This window comes from Dipodomys merriami, unplaced genomic scaffold, assembly GCF_024711535.1.
Source record: "Dipodomys merriami isolate MVZ:Mamm:240054 unplaced genomic scaffold, mDipMer1.0.p SCAF_82, whole genome shotgun sequence".
NCBI classification, from domain to species: domain Eukaryota; kingdom Metazoa; phylum Chordata; class Mammalia; order Rodentia; family Heteromyidae; genus Dipodomys; species Dipodomys merriami.
The window spans coordinates 1,823,671-1,847,440 of NW_027206424.1; the positions used below are offsets into that span (position 1 = coordinate 1,823,671).

General features: G+C 47.5%; 2 protein-coding genes across 4 annotated transcripts in view; one reads left to right on the forward strand and one right to left on the reverse strand.

The window, feature by feature from the left end:
* Dock1 (dedicator of cytokinesis 1) overlaps positions 1–23,770 on the forward strand; it is a 436,098-nt gene that overhangs the window by 206,799 nt on the left and 205,529 nt on the right. The gene's annotated exons all lie outside the window — the stretch shown is intronic.
* The window catches only part of Insyn2a (inhibitory synaptic factor 2A), a 58,043-nt gene that overhangs the window by 28,680 nt on the left and 5,593 nt on the right, over positions 1–23,770 (reverse strand). For both annotated transcript variants that reach the window (XM_070011396.1, XM_070011395.1), the window contains exon 2: positions 10,046–11,195. In XM_070011396.1, the coding sequence (XP_069867497.1) occupies positions 10,046–11,190 (1,145 nt within the window). In that variant the 5' untranslated portion in view covers positions 11,191–11,195. The remainder of the gene's footprint in view (positions 1–10,045; positions 11,196–23,770) is intronic.

The window sequence follows — 23,770 nt, forward strand, 5'->3', positions numbered from 1 at the left end:
ACAACAACAACAATAATCTTCAGTCTCCACTATTATATAATGGAATATTAATGATTACATTATAATATTAATAATGTAATAGTATTCATAATTATTTGTCACTATTTTCAGAAAGCATGCAGATTTAGAAAGAGACAAACCACCAGGATGAATGGTGTTACTCAGGCAGGACTATTGTTTTTCCTTTAGGTTTATAACATATAAAAAACCAAGACAAATAGTAATTATTTCTTAGTGTGTCTGCCATCCGGCTATCTTATTATAAACAGGACGAAGCCTGTGATTTCTTTCACACATTCCTGCTGTCTGGGTGATCCTAAGTTGCAAAATGATGACAGGAAGGCCGGCACCTAGCCACTGGCTCCTGAGGCACCAGGAGCTGGCCGTTCATAACAAATACCATTTTCTTAGGGCTAAGCGGAGGCAGGCTGATTAACTTCTGTTCCTGGAGGAGAGTTAAGAAAAGCTTAAGCTATAGTTTATTGCAAATTAATGAAAATGAATTTCGGTGGCACTAGCTACCACACTGGAATGAAAAATAAGGGTGTTAGGAAAAAGGACGGAAATGGATATTCCTTCTGGCTGGCCTTTGTGTCTGCTTTGAGTTGGGACCCATGGAAGCATTTACAGAGGTTTTAATTTGAAGGTACCCATGCTATGCATTTGTCAGCCATCCGACAGTAAATACCCACCAAGGCTTTTATCTTTTATTTATAGTTTCTTTTGATGCATTTTTTTTAGAACAGCTTAGTTAACAATTTTTAAGTGAGAACTTACTCTTCTTGAAGCTTTTGTGCTTTTCTTCAAAGGCCTGACCTTGCATTTGTGTTTTAAACCAATGGTTCTGGGCTCTCCTCACGAAAGATTAAAATATTTGAATTTTCATGTGATTACTTGCAAAATCTCTGATGTCTCATCTGAAACCTATCTTTAGGGGGAGGTAACCTCATGCTGTAACCAACAGTAAACCGATCATATTTTTTCACTCCCAAGTCTTAGGGTCTCCTAGAGAGCCTTTCTACTTTGGATTGTTATTTTTGGGATCCAATCTGGCAGTCCTGGGTAGCTAGCATTTTGTGGGTACTCTGAGTCAGAATGCTTTGTGGGTGCTCTGCTAGGGAGGCTCCTGTGGTTGGTACTCGCCCTCAGATCCACTGGGAAATAGATCACAAACCACTTTTTGCATAGCTTAGCAGATATTGCATGGGTTTTTTTTTAAAAGTATTTGAAAACTGGAACTTGCATTTCATCTTTTTTTTTTTTAAATCCAAATTCTGGAACACAGATCCATAAATTCCATAAACGTTCATGTCATGCCTTGAATTGCTCATTTTATCTGCAAATGGGTGTCTGAATTGCCTAGTGGCTCACTGGTAAGGTTTTTATTCACCTACCAACTTGAAAGGCTAGGGAGGTATTTGAAAGCTATTTTGGCATTCTGCACAGGAAGATTATTTAAATTACATTTTCAAGTATGTGCAATACCTACATGAAGCCCAAAGCATGAATGCGAAAATGTGCTTTATACACTTACAAATACATTCTGCTTTATTTTTTTCCTATTAGGGATGGAATGGCTTATTATTTGTTAAGAATGTAAGAATAGTATTTACAAAGTTATCTAAATATAAGTTATAAAGAAAGCTCACCATGACCCTCTGAATTAAATGAAAAAGAAATGCTAGAAAGGATATGATCTATGCCTTCATCTCCAAGCTACACAAAAAACGTAATAACTAGACTTGGACTCTAGCACCTGAATATTCTATCACGAACCTAGGAAAGCTATAAGTTGCAGCTGAAGAAAAAGAACAATTTTTTTGGAAACGACGCAGAGCGGCAACCTTGAAGGAGCGAGGCCGGCTCCAGCCCTGCAGCCTGACAGAAGAAAAGAGTTGATAAAGTGACCAGTGAAAGAAACAACATGGCTGCCACTGCATACGCTTTGGCAGAGATCTGTACAAATGGCGCTAGCGTTTTCTTCCCCTCTAAACTTGTAGGAGTATTTGAAGACAGGGACTAAGATGGTGATGGTGTTAGAAATTTCTGTAGAAGGTGCTCCTGGAGATGAAGGGAGCCTCTGGGGCTCCTTTTCTAATGAACACTTTCTTGTTCCTGTCAGAAAGTGTAGCTCAGCTGCGTGTATGCTCAGGACCCCAAATCTACCTACCCTGAGCTCTGCTCTGCAGAGGAGTCCACAGCACAGTGTCTGCATCCAGCATTTCTCCCTGCACTTCCAACACAAACCAACCAGAAGACAGAGCGTCCCCTGTCCGTGCCTGCTTCCTGTGAGCTCCCAAATTAACTTGTCTGACTGAGTGCAGACACCTCTGGGGACGGAGATCTTTGTCTTCCACAGAAATACATATACTTTTAATTTTTAATTAGTGGCCTTTTGAGACAAGGTCTGTAGCCAAGGCTGGCCTCAAACTCAGCGTCCTCTTGCGTCAGCTGTCCCCTCATATTGGGATTACAGGTGTGTGCCACCACACCTGGCTTCTGTATTTCTTTTATTCTCTGAAGAGTAGGCGTGCCTAGGTCTCTGTTACAGAGGAAGAGGCTGAGGTCAGAAACGCTGCCCATGCAGTTAGGGCAGGATTACCAGAGTGACGTTCCCAGCCTGGGACTGGCTGGCCGTCCCCAGGGCCCTGGCTCTTCCACTCTGTGCTCCCCTCCCCACCCCGAACCTCAGCTCCTGAAGAGGGAGCACAGGCGAGCATGCAGGCGCCCGACCTCGGTCAGCCTGCTGCAACAGTTGAAAATGTTTTGGGTTACAACATCCGTCGAGAGAGAGACACCAAAACCGATTTATCAAGAACATTAGAAAATGAAGTGCTGACATTTTATCCCGTGCAAATCACCAGTGCAGAGGGACAGGAGAGCATCTGGCAGAAAGCAGAACCGTTTTTGCTTCTGACCTCACACTGAGCGAGTGCTGCTTTCTCTGTGTCATTCTCAATCCCCTCTCTTCCTGAGCCCAGGAAAGCAGCCATCAACGCCCCGGAGTCCCCAGACATTGTGTTGAGGACCACAGGGACAAGCATGACACAGTCTAACGCCGCCCATCTCCTCCTCAGAGCCCATTCCAGCTACGCAGACGCAAGGTTTGATTTCAGTTGAGTGGTAGGTTTGGCAGGGATAGCCCAGTCATTCTTGTCCCAGTTTCTCCGGGGCTCTTGGAGCAGGGACTCAGGGAGTTGGTAAGTCAGACTCTTGATGCCTGATCTTTGTGATGCCTGGGTGTTTAGGCCGTAGCTGCACAATGTTCCACATTGGTTCTTTTTGCTCTGTGACTTAGACAAATTAAACTGTCCCCTCATGCTTCCCCCATAATCGGGATGCAGTATTTGTTCTGTTTGGGGATGGGTAATTAAATTCAGAGAGATTTCTTCTTCCTTGGCAAGATTCTTCTGAACAGCTCGTCAATACGAGGAGGAAGGAGAGAGTCTGTTCCTCCTTTCTCTCCAGCATGGATATCTAGGTCAGAGCAAGTCACGGCCGTCAGAGCCATGCTGTGATGGCCGTTTATTCCTGCAGGGGGACACTGAGGCCTGTCTCACAGCTTCAGGAGCTACACTGAATGAATTACACACCTGCATTGCATATGTGTGTCATATACCCACACACTGAATAAATTACACACCTGCATTGCATATGTGTGTCATATGCCCACACACCTAATTCTAAGGCTGCTCCCTGAAAGTTACACACTTTGGTGATCAGTGTCGCACACACTTGAACAAATTCAGTGTTTGTGAACTGTCTCACTGCCTGGTACAGTCTCAAACTGTAGAATTGCTTGGAGAAACCCTGTAAATGTCTGAACAAAGGGCACACTGGTATGCCTGCTGGTGACACACCCAGATCTCCTACACCTGTACTCTGACCTGAGTTTCAGCTGAGCAGATGTAGCTACTGACATAGCTATGTCAGACTCTGGCCTGTGGTCCAAATTTGTCTGCTGCTTATGTTTGTGAATTCTGTGTGTGTGTGTATGTGTATGTGTGTGTGTGTGTGCGTGCGTGCATGCGCGCGTGCACGTGCGCTTGTACTGGGGCTTGAACTGGGGCCTCACATTATTGCTTGGGTTTTTCAAGACTGGCCCTTTACCATTTGAACCACAACTCACAGGTCTACTTCCAGTTTTTGTTTTGTTTTGTTCTTGCTTATAAATTAGAGGTTAGAGTCTCATGGGCTTTTCTGCCCAGCCTAGCTTTGAACCACAATCCTCAGATCTCAGTCTGTTGAGTAGTAAGTAGCTAGGATTACAGGTGTGAGCCACCGACATGGGCTTGCACATAACATTTTTATTGAAACGGAACTGTACACATTTGTACACAGATTGTCTGTGGCAAATGTTGGGGTATGATGATATAAACCATACAATAGCCCTGAAGCCTAAAATATTTCCTCTGTCATTCTGTGAGAAACCATTTGCAGACTGCCACGTAGGAATGCACTCTGGAGATCAGGCCTCTTCACACATGGCCCTTCGCACATGACCCTTCACACATGACCCTTCACACATGACCCTTTCTCACTTTCCTTCAGTCCTTTTTTTTATTATTTAAGAAAAATGAAGTTGGGTAAACATTCCTACAGGTTACTGCACAGCTATACACTAATTCCACCCTTCATTCCTGTCCACCTAGCCTTAAAAACCTAGAGGTGCAGTCCTCACAGGGCCTTTGAACTTGGGGGGTCCCTTGGATTTATTTTTTTTTAACCACCACGTGTCCTGAGCTGGGGAGAAATGAGCCTTTGGCTCCTGAGAAGCAATCCTTCCCAGGCTGACCAGGTCCCCGCCTAACAAGCAGCCACCATGACTGAGTGGCAGAGATTATAGGAGACTGAGGAACTGGAATTAAAACCTTCCTGCAAGCTGTTAGAGGCTGCGGCTGACATTCTTTTAAATCCAGCCTCACATTTGCTCTGATTTGGTTAGTTTACCACAGAGCCCCTGAGGATTCGTGGCTTCCTCTCTGCCTCTTGGTCATGTGTAAGCCTGGGCTTGGCATAGAAGATGCTGGGGGAACCACAGACCGTGCAAGACGCTGCTTTACTCTCGGCAGTGATGTATTCTGATAACTGTGTGTTTTTGTCTCTGTGTCTGTGTATCTGTGTGCGCTCGCACGCACGTGTGCATGTGTGTATATTCTTGTGTCATGCCTGCCAGCACGGTGGCTTGATCTCAGGGCCTGGCTGCTGCTACCCCTTATCTTTTTTTTCCTCTAACCTTTGAGCCATAGCTCTGCTTTGGCCTTTGTGGTGGTTAACTGGAGCTAAGAGTCTCATAGACTTCACTGCCTGAGCTGGCTTCCAACTGCAGTCCTCAGATCTCAGCTTCTTGAATAGCTAGGATTGCAGGCGTGAGCCACCAGCACCTGGCTTGCTTGATGATGTCCTTGAAAGTAGCTTGTAGGTTCTTAAATGTAACTTCTCACAGGGTGGGTTTCAAATCTTCTGTATATAGCCAAGCATCGTTATGCTGTTGAGAACACATGAAAACCTGAGTGTTTGCTGGACAGTCTTAGGAGAAGGCAGAGCTGTTCCCACCCAGGTGCTGTTACGTCTGCCACATGCATCAGGCCCGAGCTCACACAATGCTGACCTGCCCAGCAGCCCTGTCTTTGCCATGGAAAGCCGCGCTGCTCCTGGCATTGCTTGTGTTAAATCTGTGTCCCTCCTGCCCCATTCTCAGTCTGCAGTGACCACATTAGTCACGCAGTGGCCTGTGTGACCCTGAACTTCCTGAGAAGAGACAAGAATACGGAGAGCTCTGAAATAGGACAATTCTTGGCATTCATGCAAGCTGAGTGATACAAATACTGCCTGCACTGCATAAAGCAGAGCGATTTCAGTCAATTGCCCACACATTTTACAAGGGAGTAAAAGGCACAGTGTAGAATATGTCTGCATATCTGCTTCCTTGGAGAATGCATCCTACTGAAAGGCTCTTGATAGGCCCTGCCTTAATGCTGTGCCCACCGAGTGCTGGTTGTTGGTAGAGGCTTCAGAGAGAGCACATTTAAGCTAAAACTGCTCCTTCCTGAACAAAGACAGATCCGAAGCTCACTGAGGTTAACTGCCTAAGGTGAAAACTTCCTTTCCTTTGACCTTTCAGAAATGCACATAAGCAAATGAGACTAATGAAAGAATCCCATTAATCTAGAAGAGAAAGAAAATCCTGAAAGTAGTTCTGTGTTACACAGATTCTTTCCCAGAGTCAAAGCCCCTGGGAAGGGCTTCCCTGAGGAGCCCCATTGTGAAAATAAGTTCTATTAGAGAGATGCACTAAAGACAACAGATATGTTCCAAGAAACACAGAGGCTAAAGGATGCTGGCCAAACTCAAAGAGCATTATCAGCTTCTTCAGCCCTGTCCTGACATCATAAACAAGAGTAGTCCCAAGCCCTTATTGGCTTGGGTCAAACTGGGAGACTCAGAGGCCAGACTTGTCACTTAGACTCAGTTATGGGTTCAGAGGTGCCTTTTTTCCCCCAAGACTTCTTAATGAGAGTGAAATTCTATGAAAAGCCCCTTGGTGTTTAATTGCAGGTGATGTGAACAGTTGATTCAACCCAGCTTCTCAGCACTGTCCCACTTAATGACCTGCAGGCCATTGGATATTTCCCAAAAACAACTTGGAAAAGGAGAATTGGTCGTGCAATTCTTTATTGTGTCACAGAAAGTCTATATAATAGTCCATATAAAGTAGAGTGTGTTAGTCTGGGTTTTACTTTGGTATGCAACTAAAGCACCCGTTTCCAAACTCAGCCAGAGACATAAAGTAAGCTCTATAAATTTCCTTGTTTTCATGGGCCCTCTCCCCCACTTCTCCTTCAGAGATTGGTTGTTTGCTTTTCACAAGTTGATGTTGATGTCCTTTGACTTTGCTGTTTTGCTCAAGTCACTGCTAGCTATATTGGCCATTGTAGAATGTACGCCTGGGAAATAAGCAGATGCTACCACGTGCTGTCAGATCTTACAGATAGATGTTCCAGCGCAGCACGGCTCTTGGCTGGTCTTTCTACTCCCCAAAATTTTGCAGGACCCCAGCCTGAGGAGGAGGGGTAGGGGGTTCTACTTTGCCTTCCTTAGACTCTGCTGCCCTCCTCAAGATTCTAACCTGGAAAAGAGGGCTGGGAACTTTGAGGTGCTGCCAAATGAATGACCTTGGGCCCAGAGAGCCGCCTTGGAGTTGGAACCTCTTGCTTCGTTGTGGCCTGTGTACCTAGGGCCCCAGGGTGGAGGTAGAGGTGAAGCTCTCACACTTGATGAGGGTCTCCTACTCTGTGTGCTTGCTCTGGTACTGAGTGCTTTTCCTTGGTAGTGATTAATTCCAAAGTGAAGTAACCCTGTGCGCCTTGATTTAAGGTTCTGTGTCCTTAGATGGCCACGAGCCAGGCTTTGTGCCAGGTTTTGATATACTGGAATGAAAGGCTTTCTTGGGATACTTCCTCTGTGTATATTGCTTGTCCTATCCATATTGCTATGAAGCAGTTAAAATGTGGCCATTGTGCCTGAGGAACTGAGTTTTCAGTTTTTACTAATGGTGAGTTGGTATTTCAGTGGCTCATGGGCAGACACCCACTCTATTGGACAGAGAAGCTCTGGGGCTTTAAGGCATACTGTTGGGTGGTAGTCTATATGTTGAGCATATTGCTGGAACACACTGATCATGCTAGATATCAGTCAATCCTAAGTGTTCAATTGCCATCAATCCAACTGTCTCTTCCCATCCCAAACTTCACTGGCCTGGAAGACTATGCCTTAGCCTCTAGCATGCATTGTCCCATGGAGTCACTTCTGTCATTGGGCTGTACACCCTGAAGGTCACCTGTGTAGTCCTTGCTCTCCCTGTAAGATGAGCAGTGAGACACAGAGAGGTACAGTGCTATTTGGGTATCCAGGGCCAGGATCCTGCCCAGATTGGCCTCCTGAATCTTAGGAGCACTTCACTGTTCAAAGCCTGTCTCACACAATCGAGAGCAATCTGGTCTGAAAACCAAGTCCCATACTTGTTCTAATAATAGAAGAGATGCCCGGCCTTTTAAGCATGGTTTTCCTTCTGTAGTGTTCCTGTGGATGCTTAGCAATACAAACATTGACGTTTGGTTTGACATTGCTGGATGAACTTCATTCTTCATATGATGATGGGGGTGTTGCTCCTCTATGCTGTCTACCTTATGTCAAAGTCAGTGATTAGCTCATTGTTTGTTTTAGATACTACAAATTCAACCCAGACACTTGTACATGGGAGGCATGTGCTGTACTTCACAACCACATCCTCCTCTGGAGCTTTTTTTTTTTTTTTTTTTTTGTCGGTTGTCGGTCGTGGAGCCTGAACTCTGGGCCTGGGCGCTGTCCCTCAGCATTTCATCTCAAGGCAAGCGCCCTACCACTTGAGCCATAGCTCCACTTGTAGCTTTTTTTCTGCTTATCTGTTGCTGAGGAATCAAACCCAGGGCCTCATGCATGTGAGACAGGCACTCTGCCACTGAGCCACCTTCCCAGCCCCTCCACTGGAGCTTTTAATGTGGACATGGGACTGGGGCCTAGTGGTCTACAGATTCCTGATGTGACCCTCCTCCCCAGCCTGTCTCGTTCTTGCTCGGTATGGATTCAAGAATGAATGACTGAGATGGGGTGAAGATGAAGATGTGATCACAAGATTCAACTAGGCCTCCTGAAAGTTTGTGATGTTGGTTTACAGCCATACCACCCTAAAATGCATCCAATATCATCTGAAAACCCGACGGATGCTATTAGACTTCCTATCAATCTCCTGCTTAATTATATTTCGCTAGCAGCTCTTTTGCTTAATAACAACCACAATTTTGTGTAACCTAGAGGTTGGGGGTGGATATTGAGAATTAGCTCATTCTGCAGAGCATCCCCTGTACCAAGCAGAAGCATCTGGAAACTAGGGCAGGGGCTATACCAGGTACCTGGCCATCGAAGGCAACACCGCGGCTGCCTTCCTCCCCTGAAATGTGGGGCTGTTTCTTCTCCATTGCCTGTGATAAGCCAATGATATGTAGTTAACCAAGGCCAGCCCCTTGGGAGTCACGTGCTCCATGCTGCCCTGGTAATGCACTCCTGGCCAGCTGGCCTGCCTGCCTGCCTGCCTTTATGCTGCTCTCTGTTCTCTTCCCCCACAGAGGAAGGGTGCAGGTCACACAAGGCAACAGATCACTCCCTCTGATCCAACTGCAGAACACAGGCTGGAGCAATTCCAGACGCTTGCCGGAGGGAACGGCAATGGGAAGGCCAAGCTGTTCAAATACAGGCGGACAATCCAGGGGCTCCGTGCACAGGAGCACCGAGTGAGAGCAGCACTGGCAATCTGCATCAGCCTGCTATGGAGCTCAACAGCTGGGTCTGTGTTCAGGGCATTTGTTCCTAAAGTTGCTCTGTACAGGATGGTCCAGTCCAATACACAACTCAGCAGGGCTGGCTGTGAAGTTGGTGTTGTGCCCTGTGCAGTCCGGCCTGATAGGGTGGGCAGTTCGTGGGGCCAGCGGTCTGCGTCCTCATGGTGAGGTGAGACTTCTCTAAGGAGGAGGGGCACTGTGGCTTTGTGCTTCAGGAAAATATATCGCCTATTATTTAGAATCTTATATAGTGCTGGATATAATGCCATTTTGATTATTTCTTATGAGTTCATAAGTCAGCATTAACTTTCTCCAATGCCATCTGAAAAATAGGTTTTCCTCCTCCATAATGTGATTTCTAAGAGGCACATAGCTTCTTACCTAGGTATTTTACATTGGAATATAAATCACATATTATCACAATCATAAATGCATAATCCTAGAATAAAAGATAAGAGGCATCAAGTTGTGATCTGAGTCCAGGTGAATGCCAGCCCAGTTGACTTGAAAAGTGCGCCTGGCATGAGACCTGGTCCCTTCAGCTCTTTGTAACCCTCAAAGCTTGAGGCCTTTAGACTACAGCCTGCTGACGAAGAGCTGGCATTCTAGATGGAGCCCTCCCCCCCCCCTGCCCACCCCAGGTGACAAGACCCGGCAAGCGTACATACCCTTCCCGGTGGGCCTCTCCTTTCTCCAACTCCTGGATCACGCCCAGGAGCACCTTGATGGTCTCTTGACTGGAGCTGATCAAGTTCTCCATCACCTGAAGCTGGGCCTTGAGGTCCACCACTTCCGTATGAGGCACAATTTGTTGGCTTTCTTCACTCGCCGCCACGGCCGTGGGACTGGGCTGGGGCTGCGGGGTCTGGCCACTACATTCGGGGGACAGGCACGGCGCCGGGGGCGAGCAGGCCGGCGCGGGCCCCTGGGGCCTCTGCAGCCCGTTGAGCTGGGCAGCGCGCCTGGGCTCCTCCTCCGCAGGGCAGAGGGACCACTGGCTGGCTGCGGCAGAGTTTGACAAGCCAGGCTCGGGGGTCCTGGCATGCATGGCGGGCGGGTACTCCGCAGCAACCTCGGTCTTAAACACCCTCCCGTGGGCAGGCGGAGTGGGCTCCTCGGAGTCCGGGGTCCCGCTGCTGGGCCTGGCTCCCCCCTCTAGCTGCTGGCCAGGCTCCTCAGAGGGTAGCCCGGAGGAGCTCTGGAGCAAAGGATCGGGATGGCTGAGCGCCTCGGGGTTCTTAAAGGGCTCGGCACAGTTCACCCCGAAAGGCTGTTCCAGAGCGTTCATATGCTCGTGGGAGTGGAACACCAAGGCGGTGGTCTTGTGGACGCGGCCCGCGCTGCAAGGCCGGGTGTCCCCCAGGGGTCCCGCTTCTCCCCTCTCCCTGGTGTCCGTGAGGAAGCCATTGTCCTGGCTTCTGCAGGGATCGGCGGCCGGGCCTCCTTTGAGGCTCCCTTTCTTGCGGTCCAGGGGGAAGGTCTGGTAGCACTTCTTTAGGTCTGGAGAGGTCTGCACCCCTGTGCTCTTGGTGACGTTGGGGATGGAGCGGCGTGCAGGCACGGTCATGTACTTGCGGTAGGCCGCCCTGCAGGACACAGGCTTGGCCTCTGGCCTCTCTATCCCTGGCCCCGAGGAGGCGAGCTGGGGGTCCCGCTGCTCGTTCTGAGCCTCACAGATGTCCTTGAAGCGCACCTGCAGGGCTTTGTTTCGCTTCTTGATCTGTCGGTTGGGGTCCAGTGCGTATTTCATCTCCACTTCCACTTCCCGCTCGGGCGTGGTGAGCGGGCAGCTGCCGGAGTCCTTGCTGACCATGGTTCCTGCATGCAGAGACAGCAACAGAGGCGTCAGGGGGGAACACATGCAAACGCCGCCTCTGCACGTCCAGCCAAACCACCGCTGCCGGCTTCCTAATTATTTTTAAACAGGTGGGTCGGCCTTTATGTTAAGGAAAATCAGACAGGCGGGGAGTTGCTGGCAGGCACAGCGTGAAATGCTTCTCAGATATTAAAGCCTGCTTGGCTTTTTCCAGGTGGGATACTCTTGGTTTTCTTTTGATAGTAATACATGTTTCCCCATTAGGCAAACCTTTTTTTCACTATATTCATCAAGAAGCCCAACGCTTCCGCCTTGTCTGCTTTGCAAATTATCTTTTCACATGGGTGTCTCCACTCCAAAGACAGATGGTTTACCAAATGCAAACTTTATTTGTGGGGTTTTCTGTTGTTGTTATTTTGTTTTAAACTATGATTGTAATGGAAGAGAGCTGCTGTTTCACAGACTGACTGAAGACTGGTGGTCCCAAGCAAGCTTGGGTGGACAGCGCTGGGGTAAGGAACTAGACAGACAGTTCAGCTCAGCTGGCTTGCCTTCCCTGGGCATTTTGAACACAGATATACATCATGGCGCAGTGCTTGACGTCTCATGAGTCAACCTCAGCCCCCAAAGCAATTTGGGTTTCTCTACCTCTACAAAAATGGCTGAAACAACTTTTTCCTTTGATTCCATGAAGAAGTGGTATTTGCAACTACTTAGAAAGAGAGAGAAAGAGACATTATTCATTCTAGAAGCAAGTTTTGTGTTTTGATCATCACCTCTGGAAATGAAAACAATGGTAGTTGTTTGAGTATTTAAATCCAGAAAGAAGAAAAACTTGCGAGGCTTTATGATAATCATGCAAATTCATCCTGGGCTGAATTATTAAATGCAGCTAAAGAGATGCAGGTGGCAACGAGGCCTCTGGGGAACACCAGAGGGGTGAATGCCTTCACTTTATTAGCAGATTCACAGCTGTGTACTGCACATGCAAGAACTTTTTTCTGGGATGAACTTAAAGCCAGATGAATGTAAGCAGGCTGTGAGTTAGCCTGTGTGCAGTGTAGACCTGGCCTTTGAGCAGAAGAGTCTTCTGGGAAGGACAACACTGTACGGGCCCAGGCATCTGGAACCAAATCTCCAGTGAGTCAAGGTCAAACACAAATCTACACACCACGCCCAGTGCCCACAGGCCTCACACCATCCTCACAGGGGCTACACACCTAGTGGAAAGATCTGGAACAGAAGTTCTTGCTTCTGTGGTAGTCACCACTTACAGGGTCAGTGAGCCTGTGGGTAGGTGGGTGTTCAGCTAGTCTACATATGAAATACCATCCTTATAAGTGCCTCTGAAGTCCTGGCTATTCAGGAGATCTGAGGAGTGCAGATCAAAGCAGCCCAGGCAGGAAGGTCTGTGACACTCTTATCTCCCATAAATCAGCAAAAAGTCAGAAGTGGAGCTCTGGCTCAAGTGGTAGAGCACCTTTGTTGAGCGGAAAACCTAAAAGCTATTGCCCGGTCTCTGAGTTCAAGATCTAATCCTAGGATTAAGAAAGACAAAAAGCTACTGAAGGTCAGTGCCAGGCCTGCTATTCCATGGAGGAACACAGGGTTCTAAGAATGCATGTCACTTGTTGAACAAGCAAGAAGCACAGTCCCTGCGGCAGAACATCGCAAATCAACACTGTTTCTAATAGACCCGAGGTGTCCATCAGCCAGGACCCAGAGCCCCCACGTCCTTAGTCCACACGGACTCACACTACCTGCAGCAGGCCTGGCGGCTCGGTGAAAAGGAAGAAGACAGGATACCACCGCACGACGCGGAGCTCCTCAAGTCACCTGTGCCTGTCAAGCCGCCGGGCCTTGTCATTTCCCAAGCTGCACCAGTGCTTCCTAAACAGAAGGCTCTAGAAGAAAACCAAGTCCGTAACTTAGGCTGAGAACCAGCTGGGGATCATGTGTGGGCATAACAGAAAGCAACCCGTGACGTGTGGTTCTGCTTAGACCAGGCTTTCTCAGCCACCACACTACTGGTGTTTTAGTTTAGACAACTTGCTGTTGTCGGAAGTGCTGTCCTGAAGAGTGGGGCTTCATCACCATCAACAGTATCAGCCTGGCTTCTAACTACCCAAGAGGAGGAGGACACCAGTTAGAAACGACACTGCTAACTGAGTTCAGGGGCCTGAGATGCCTGCGCTAGCCTGGATGCCTGCTCTGTGGTACCATTGTGTTCAGGAAGGCGAGGCTTGCAGAGAAAGCAGAGAAGTCTGGTGTTTTTCTATGTGCTGAGGATATTTGCACACCTCCGTCATCTGAAACTCTACCCACAAGTAGCTTTTTATGAAGAAGACCAAAAGCAAGGACAGACCAGAGGTGCATCAGCATCCTGGCTCATTCTGCTGGGACACAATGACAGGTGTGCGGGGCAGGGTATGTCTGCTGGCATAGATAATAGATATCTTTCAGAAGCACTTTTCCCAACAGGTTAAAAAGATGTGCACAAAGGAAGTTGGTGTGGGGGAAGAGGATGGGCAAATTAAACCTTAACCCTCAGTGCTATCTCATATCCATGCCGTCCAGGTGTGTCAGAATGCATTGTGCCATCATTCTACAGAAGGCCTTCATACTAGGAGAAATTTGAAAGAGAGAGCATTTTTACAAAAAGCAATTTACTAGTAATTTTTCAGCCTTTTCCCTGCCACTACTGAAAAATGTGTGTCTGAATAAGTTTGTCCTGCTATGCTATTCATCATCACGATTTGCCAGGAACTGCACCGAACCCATTTCTGACATCATTTCTGCTGGTTTGGAATGCCATTCTGAGTGTTGGTCCCAACCATTGAACACATAAAGACAAATCAGAAGAATTAATTGTTGGTGGCTAAATAGTAGTGGTGGAAAAAAAAAATCTAAGCCCTTCTTTATGGAGCTGCTAAGTACATGGAATTAATTGCTTTATTTGTAATACTGGTGGCAGTACTTAGGACATTTAATCAGTTTATTTTGTTTGATGTAGTCCTCACTGGGAAGATACCCAGAAACTCCGGCTGCTGATTTATGTTGACTTCAGATGAGATGATGACTTCTTCTTGATGTCTGGATGGCAGTTCCTAAATGTTTGGGTGGAATTTTACTCGGCATTAGGAATTACATCTTTGGGGGTTTTATTTACGGCATCTTTCGGGAGGGGAAATACTTATCAAGACTGCTAGTAAGAAAGTGACTGTCAGGAAACAAGTAGTGTGGAATATTGTCCCTGAGACAACGGGACCTTCTCACCTGTGGACACCTTCCTGTGTTCCATCCGTGCAATGAAAGCACATGCTACTGTGTCACAGAACCCTTGCAATCAGTGTGGCTCACTTGATGGTTGTCGTTTTCTGTGCCACTACTGAGGTTTGAAGTCAGGACCCTGCACTCATCTTGGCTTTTTCATTCAAAGTTGATGTTCTCCTAGTTGTGCCATACCTCCACTCCCTCCTTTTTGATGGTTAATCGGAGGTAAGAGTCTCATGGACTTTCCTGTCTGGGCCAGCTTTGAACCATGGTCCGCAGATCTCAGCCTTCTGAGTAGCTAGGATTATAGGCGTGAACCTCCAGGGCCTGGCTCCAATATGGCCTACTTTTGTGTCCTAACCAGCCCTCACCTTCCCTGTGCTCCACTTCATGTTCTCCTTTGACCCTCATGGCAGGCTCATGGGGGCCAAGATCGTGATCTCTGCACTGGAGACCTAACTCCTAACCTTGCTTGGAGTCACACAACTAACGGGCTGTGTGCTGTACCCAGTACTTAGGCCTATGACCTGGGCCCAGACACTGGACTACAGTGTGCCTTGTCACTTGAAACAACTGTAGTCACCTTCCAAAAGCATCAAGTAGCTAAAAATGCAGTTTTCTCGGCCTGTTGCCAATAACACACCTGGTCCAGTAACATAGCCATCCTGAGAACACAGACTTAGCACACACCTGGCTGAGAACGCACACCGAGAGCATATTTAGCCTAAGAACACATACCTAGATGGGAAACACATCTGGTCTGAAAACCCAGACTTAAGACAGTGAACCCTCGGCCTGCAACTCCAAACCACAGTGCGGGCTGCTGTAAGTCTGGAGGGAGCGGGGATCCAGTGGCCTTTGTAACAATGGCTCCTTGGCCAGGTCACCCCCATGGACCACAGACCAGCACTTATGTTCTTAGAGTTAATTTCTCAGCTCCAGAGCTGCAGGAGGCATTCACACCATTTATTGTTCCTGGGAAAGTCATGTGGCCGCCACTGCCCTGTGCCAGCTCAGGGTGAAAGTGGCAAGTCATGGCCGGGCCCATCCAGCCCCGGGAGAGTTAGGTGTCGAGGAGCTATTGAGAATATAAATGTCTTAATTACCTGCAAACTAAATTTCATGATCAAATGTGAGCTGTAAATATATGTCTTATATTTTTAGATTGGCGATGTAGACTCATCTCTGCATATATACTGGTTTAGATTAATAGCTTAAATAAAAATGTTCATCTCAATGTACAGAAGTGAATCATGGGAGCAACTAAATGGCTAACAATAGGTAAAACAGTAAAGTAAATTATGATGTGCATTCACTCAGGGCAGCCATTAAAATGATAATTATAAAGATTATTTAGTATCACAGAAATCCACTTAGGAAATAATATTAAGTGGAAGAAAATAGTCTACCAAATTTTATTGGAGAAACGAACAAAAGTGGTCATGCACTGGTATTAAAACCGTGTGATCTGGGAGAGATTTGTTTGTTCCTATGTTTCTAATTGGCGGGTGCAGTGTCATCGCCTTGCTTTGTTAGTTTCTAGAGCATGGAGCATAGGCGGTACTCACCTTGAGTCCCCACAAAGCATGAACCTGTGTTAAAATGAGAAAAACCCAGAAAGGGACAGGTGTGGGGAAAAGCAGTATCTTTTATTATGTTGGAGGAGGCCTGAATAAGGAAAGAAAAGGAATTACAAGTAACTACAGTGCATGTGTGCGACCTTTGTACATAGATAGTAATAGATAGATTGTATGTGTTGAGCAGATCTGTTGACACTGCTAGGAATCAGGTCCTGCCGGTTTTAGTAGAAATAGAATGGACTTGTCCTGTGCACTTTGTTATGCTTGGCTAGGGATGTCCATCACAAAATCTTTGGTCTAATCTTGACAAGGCAGCTCCTGATGGCCAATATAGGTTTTTTCATAGTAACAAGTTTATATTAAGTAAATCCAAATCATAATGTAATTTTTGAAAGATAATCACATAAGATCCAGGAAAAGGATTCCGCACTCCTGGTAGAAAGAGTCCATGAGACTCTGTACATTTTAAAATGTCTGTCCTGTTCCCACTGGCTGAGATGTAGGTGTCATGACACTTTCCTCTGACAGGTGGCGCTAGTAAGCAGGGTGGGCTGGTCTACATTTTGGGGGTGTCACTTGATATGGCCTACAGGCTAGGCAAGTGATCTGAACGTGCAAGGAAGACTATGAAATTATTGGTTTTCCTAGTTGCTCTCCCACTGCTGAGACACCTTGGAGTGAAAGATGCTGGCTGGAGTTCAAAATTAATTGGGTCAGGATTTTATTCCATATGCTGCAGGAACGCTTGAGCATTCGGCTCTGAGTGGGAGACTGGTAAAAATGGGGATGCCACTCTGGCACATAGCTTCCCACGGGGGAAGGCAATTAGACGGAATCCCACTTGCTCAGCACACCACTCTGAGCGGGGAGGGAGCAGCGTGCCTCGGACTCGCTCGGCTCTATGAGTCTTCTTTCCTTGGGGCAAAAGCACCTAGGATAGATTCTGGACTGTGTCTTAGTTAGATTCATCATCCAGCTTAATTTCCTTTAATACCCTGAAACGATGTTTTTCTAGACATGTGCCCCTTCAAAGATCACTGATGAAGAGGCCTGGAAAGGGGGCAGCTCAGTACCTCAGATGTACTTTTTGGTGGTAGATCACTGTGGGGAGTTGGGGGGGAGGTGGGAGGGAGTAGGGTCCTGATGACTGTCCAGCCTGAAGTCAGGAAGGAGAGGCATGCTTGGAGCTTCAAGGCAGGTTTGGAGGCAGAAGAAAAGCCTCATTAGATCCTTTCCTGTACACAGCTCTCTGATTTTAGAACGTACATTTCACTACCAGAAAGGCTACAATGGAGTATTCCAGCCAGAGTCCCACATCTGCCTGTAGGCAGTGAACCATGGGTCTCATGCAGGGCTGGACGATGTGGGCTTGGTTTGGAGGTTTGACAAGAAACATAGGATGGCCCTCTTCCCCAGTCCAGACTTTCCCTCTTCATTTGTGTTTCACTATTTACTCAGTTCTATGACTTCCAGCTCATACGGGCGTTAACCTTTGCTTATCCACTGTCCAAACGGAATATAAATGAGTAGAAATGAATTAGCAAAATTTTATGATGTTGGTAAAAATCAACTGGAAAGCATGCCCCCTCTGAATTAGTCATTACAGAGATGTAAAAAAATTACCCTTGTTTGCAGCAGTCAGCTTTGCTAACCAACAGTGGCCAGAAAGAGTCCAATAAATGTGGTTCCATCAACTCCAAATGGTCTGGAAGGTTCGGAAAGGAGATAACTAATCTCCCTTTCCTCCCCACTTCGACCAGGGCCATTACAAAAAAATGTGAGACATTGGCTTCGTGAGTGTGGCTCCTTAGGGCATTAGGTCACCAAAGCCAGTGTCCCCGGGGGGTTCCAGATAGCTAAGCGCTAGTCAGCTGGTCACGTGGGTCCCGTTAGAGATGGGAGAGTCCGTAGAACCCACACAGGTGGCGTCTCTTTATGACACAGTTCATGATACCCTCAGTCTTACGAAACTGATGTTCTGCAATAGCCCTGCGGCAGATGACAGAAAGACAGACAGACACACATCAAACACACTTAAGAAATGCCATATTTTATCTCATGCTATATCTGAAACTAAAGTTATATGATTAAGTTTTTTCCTCCTGAAATGACTTGTATGTCAAAGGAATACATTTTCCCTGCTGTGGTCCAGGTTGGTCTCATGAGGTTATAGGAACACCCAGGGCGGGATTTCTGCTTTGGGTACCTTCTCACTGCAGCTGGAGTCATTCAGCACCGAGCATGGCAGGCCTTACACGTATTGACTATCTGTTCTCATAAGGATCTCATACCACCCATCCTGTATTTCCCTTGGTTTGGCCAGCTGCATTGGGCTGTGATGCCAAAGAGAAAGAGAACTTCTCAGGATTGGCTATTATTTATGAGAAATAGAATGTAGAGAAAAATGAGCTCCACCAGGAGTGCATAGACACAGTTGTAATAAGGCTGTAGTTAGTGACTGACATGGAAGGCTTCAGAGGTCTCACTGGTGTGGTCTTATAGGGAAAGACTGTCTTCCATGGACTTCTCCAGGTTTTCTTCTGATTCATGGTCTACAAATGAGTCGAGGCTGGTCCTATTGGGAGTGAAACAATTAAGACTAGCCCATGGTGTGAAATGGAGGAGACTTTTTCCTCGTTCCTTTGGAGCTGATGGTCAGAACGGGACCTCAGCAATAGCTTTTCCCTCTGCAGACAGCTGTCCGTGTAGACCAGAGCTCATTCTGGGGGGAGGCAGTGTGCAGCTTGGGAAGTGTGGGTGGTGGCAGGTTTGCATAGGGCAAATTTTAGAACCTAAATGTCACCGGAGGGGTGGGCAAGAGATTTTTCTTTTCATTTTAATTTGTATATTATGTTCTTTAGTCTCTGAATCCAGATAGCTGTCACAACTCATTCCTTACAGTAAGTTCCCCCATCACCAATTCTGGTGTCATTTTCTGTTTGGTCAAGTCAGTTGGTTCTTTTACTCTTTGCTTGACTAAGAGCGACAGTGAATGTCTGTCTTCTCTGTTCATTAAAAAAAAGAGAGAGACTAGATACTTTTAAAAATATAAAGCCACATGCTTCCTTCCCTTGCTAAGTTCCACCGTGATGTCTTCCTGTGCATGAGAACCTCAGCGTGTGTCTGGCAGCTTGGAGGGCTTTGGGGGGCTTCTGGGAGAGGGAGTGAACCCAGGGAGGCCTGAAACCTGGGGGGGGGTCTATATCAATACCCAGGGGCACAACTGCTGGGCCTCCCTCAGCTGGCCCTTGCAGGAAAGGTAGCTGGGCTTAAAGGCAGTGCTGAACTGAGCCCACTCCCATGGGTCCAACAGGCCTGTCCTTGGCTTAGAAGAGCATAGAGGCTACCGATGCTCTCAGCCAGAGGAGGTCCTCACGGGGGCCACCAGTGTCCTTCCTGGCTTCCACTCCCTCATGCGGCCCCAAATCCAGCCATCACCATCTCGTACCCCCAGTGATTCGCTCTCCCTTGTGCTGCTTCTTTTCCTGAATCCCTCCTTCCTCTGCACACCTTTCCCATCCTGACTCCCCCCCCCCCCCCCCGTGCCTCTGCCGCCCTCCCTCTCTCCAACTTGCAGCTCCGGGGCCCATGTATTCCAGCTTCTATTCTCCCCATCTTGCAGCTCCGGGGCGGCTTCTATTCTCTCCGTCTACCAGCTCCAGGCCCCATGTACTCCAGCTTCTCCGCTCTACAGCTTTGCACAGGGGCACTTCCAAAACCAGGTCCTTTTTATTCAGCTGGTGTTGTTACCCACCCTGCTTATTTCTCTAGATTTCCATCACTGTTAGAAGTTCTCCAGCTCCTGAGGCTGAACACGTCCCTTCGTCATCTCTAGAACACACCAGGGTCATCCCTACTTCTTGTCTTCACTTCTTGAGCTCCCTGTCCAGGCCTGAGGCCCCTGGAGTGTCTGTCTTCGATGGTCTGGGTCGTGCCTTGCTGCCTCCATCTTCTACAGCCCTGTCTGCTACCTCCCTGTGGGCCTGGTGAGCCACTCGCACAGGCTTGGCTGGCTCGGGCCCCTGTGGAGGCTGAGGGCACAGAAGAAAGGGAGACACAGTCCTCAGCAGTGTGCCGTTGAGGGGCGGGGGGCAGTAAACGACCTGCTAGTTGGCTGGCTGCAGCTCCCCGAGTGCAGCACCCTGGTGGAGATGCAGAGGAGGGCTGGCAGCGACCCTGGGGGCATGGGCAGCCGCGCCTGCGTGCACCTAGGAACGGGACTAAAGAATGTATTGCTTTTCCTTGCTGTGTGCCACTTCTGTCACCGGAGAACAAATGAGTATGGTGTGGACAAGGTCCCTCTGTGCCTCCCTTTCTCCTGTGCCCATCCATCCTTCAGTACTTGCTGACTTATTTAAAAACATAAAGGTACACATTAAAGCAACCTTACAGTGGAGGCCCTATCCACGATATGTCAAGAATGCTTTTTCAGGGATTCTCTCGACATCACCTGCAAAACTCTGAACCTTGGGTAGCAATAAGAAAAGGAATGGAGTTTCTTTGAATCTTAAATGAAACGATGAGCAGAGGTTCTTAGGCTTCTGCATCTTAGCACTGTTGTCTGGAGTTGGCTCACTGTGGAAATATTCTCTGTGCTGGTAGGAGAGAAGGAGTTGGCACACCCACTCACAAAAATAAGTAGATGGCCTAGAAATGGCTGTGTTTTGCATTGAATCAAGAAATATACCGAGGACTTTACTACATAATTTTGGTAAAAAGTAAATGTGACTTGGTAGGAATTATCAGTAGATTTCTTGAATTATCCCACTTTATTAGGGACTAGGAAGTGGTAGTGGCAAAATAAATTAAGAATTTAAATCAAACATCTCAATAACTTGGAATCATGTAAAAAAAATTATGTTACGGCATCTTTCCCGGGCTTAGTCTTCTAACAAGCTGTGGGGAGGAATGGTTGACCGTCAGTGGGGAAAAACACTGTGGTTGCAGGCCACACTCGTGGGCTGGGTTAGTTTGGGGGTCCCAGAAGTTTCGGTGAATCAATTTCCATTTTCCATGCACTTGGTGCATTAAGTCAGTACTTAGAAACACAGGCCCCACTGCCATTGCCCGTTGAGATGTGTGTGGAGAGGAAGGAAAGGGGATGTGGGATGGACAGACGGAGAAATGCACAGGTGGACGGACAGGAGCAGGAAAGGGACCCACACTGGATAAATCACGGTGCCTTCCGTGCTGTTTCCCGGGAGGCACAGAGATGAGGGATGGCCTTGCCCTGTCACCTTCAACACCCATGGCTCTTCGGGTGGTGGGTGGGTGTTGTAGCACCCAGCCCCTCCTCACCAGAGTGGAACTCAACACCACCTGGTCCTGGAGCAAACCACGGCCAGGCCAGGCCCGGCCGGGCAGCTCAAGCTCTCTCAAGGCATAATGAGCCCGTGTGTACATTTAGTGCAGTCCAAGCTGACATTCCTGTGTTTGCATCTGTCCTGCTGTCTGTCTAGTGTCTCCTACTAGGTTAAGGAAAATGGAATGAGAACAGCAGCGCCGGGCCGGAGAGGTTGTCACTAGATGTGAGCCTTGCACCGACAGCAGTACTGAAGACCTGCACAATGGCCCTCCACGCACTTCAGAATCCTAAAAAGACTTTTGAAAAGAAAGTGTGTATCTTCCCAGTCCTCAAGTGACCCCTTCTGTGGAGTGTGTGTGTGAGTGTGTGTGTGAGTGTGTGTGTGAGTGTGTGTGTGTGTGTGTGTGTGTAAAGCATGAAGTTCTGGACTTGTGAGAGGAAAGTCCTCAGGCTGGCTGTTCTGACAGGTGGGATACATTTCTCTAGCCTGCACCCTGGAAGCTTTGCCTATGGGCCAGGTAGCTAGTCTGGGAAGCCAGGAAGAGAAGGAGAGGGGAAGGGAGGAGACTCGAGGCTGTTGAACTCTCAAACCAACATGTGGCACATAAACAGGTAAGAGCAGAATATTTGCTGATGAAGAGATGGATGGATGACTGTCCCCGGAGGAAAGAGTGCCGGCTTCTTTGATTTTTAGTGTCTTTCTAGAATGAAGCTGGTCAAGGAGGTTTCCATGGCTGGGAAGGGGGAGAGCTGGGCGGCCAGTCACTGCTCTCCAGTGAGGTTCCGGTCTTATCACAGTGAGCTGATGAACACAGTGCAACTCTGGAGTTAACTCACCAAGCAGATTCACAACAGGCATGTGATATACTCCCCAATCTTGGTGGTTTTTCTGTTGTTGTTGGTTGGTTTGTTTGTTTTTTATGTTTCTGGGGTCTGGGTCAGAGGTCAGTTATTAGTACCTTGTCTTTTCAGTGAATAACTTACTTTTGGCTTTTACAAACTGGTGTTGGGGGAGGGGGGGTGCTTAAGGTCATCTGTTTAGCATTCTTACATTCTAGGACATTTCATTTCTGTGACCTGGAAATTCTTGGCTTCAGTCCTTCAGATCTGTAGTGGAGGAGCTAACTGCTTTGTGTGGAGTATTAGTCCTTCCAGAAACATCTTGAACAAGTCATGATTTTGGAGACTAAAGGCGGTTGATGAGAGGTGATGTTGCATTACATTCTGTACGTGGTCTATATTCAGAGCTCCTTCTCCAAAACCCCTCTGAAATGAGTACCATTTTCATGACCAAGTGAGAAGCTGAGGCCTGGGTAGCTAGGTGATGTTCCCACGGTCAGCTTCTTGCCCGAGCTGTGGGCGCTGGCTAGGAGCTGTCCGCTGCCCTGTGTGGAGAGCAGGGAGGCTCTCGGGAAGCTATGGGCCTCTCGCCCTGTGGAGTGGAGGCTGACACCCAGCACACTTGGAAGCATGTTCCATATGTGTGCAACACCGGGTACAGTTCACTGGGGAGAAACAGCCAGCAGAAGGTTTGCATTGCCATGTCTTACTAAGAATCATTAAAAAGAAGAGAAAGGAAAATTAAAAACCAATCGTATGCTTGCCCTTGATTTTCCCTTTAAATCAGGGCATGGCGGTGGTCCTTGCATGTTTAATGAGTGCCAAGAACGCATTGAAGTTAAAGAGCAGTGTCTCCCACCCACTTACAATTTTCTTCTATCCCTGGAGGAGGAGTGCTAGCCCGACAGAGTCAGAGTAGGTGACAGTGTCCTGGATCCAGAGTTCCTTCCCCAGGTCACGTGGCACCACCCAGCCCAGGGTGGGACCTGTGCCACAATAACAAATCTAATAAGCCCAGTAAATAAACTCACGATACACTGTAAGGAGAGTTAATATTACATATGGAGACAAATAGAAACAGCAAGAATAAAACAAATTACACAAGAATGCAAACTATTGCAGTGAACCATCGAGCTAACAACCACCACTATAACAAACACACAGAATAAATAACTGTGAACAGTGGCTATCATTTGGGCTCTTAAATGGCCTGAGATGTGAAATGAAAAATATGGCTAGAAGGTGAGAAATGGATTGTTTTCTGCATTCCTTTGAATTCAAACTCTCTACATTTACACATGGGGCAGTGAATCCTGCTCATACAATCCACACTGTGGGCATCTCAAGTTCATGATCTGCTGGATGCTAGTCATTCATGCTGTGCTTTCAAGAAGAAAGATGGGAGAAGGGAAGTTGTACACACCACTCCTATTGATTTTTGAAAAGGAGTCAAATGTAGATGGGTCTGGCACAGAGATCAATGGCATTGTTATTGCTATGTCAAATTGAAATGTAGAGGCAGAGCTGAGGCCTAGACAGCTAGGTGTCTCCAGTTGGCCCAACTCTTTTTGGAAAAGCT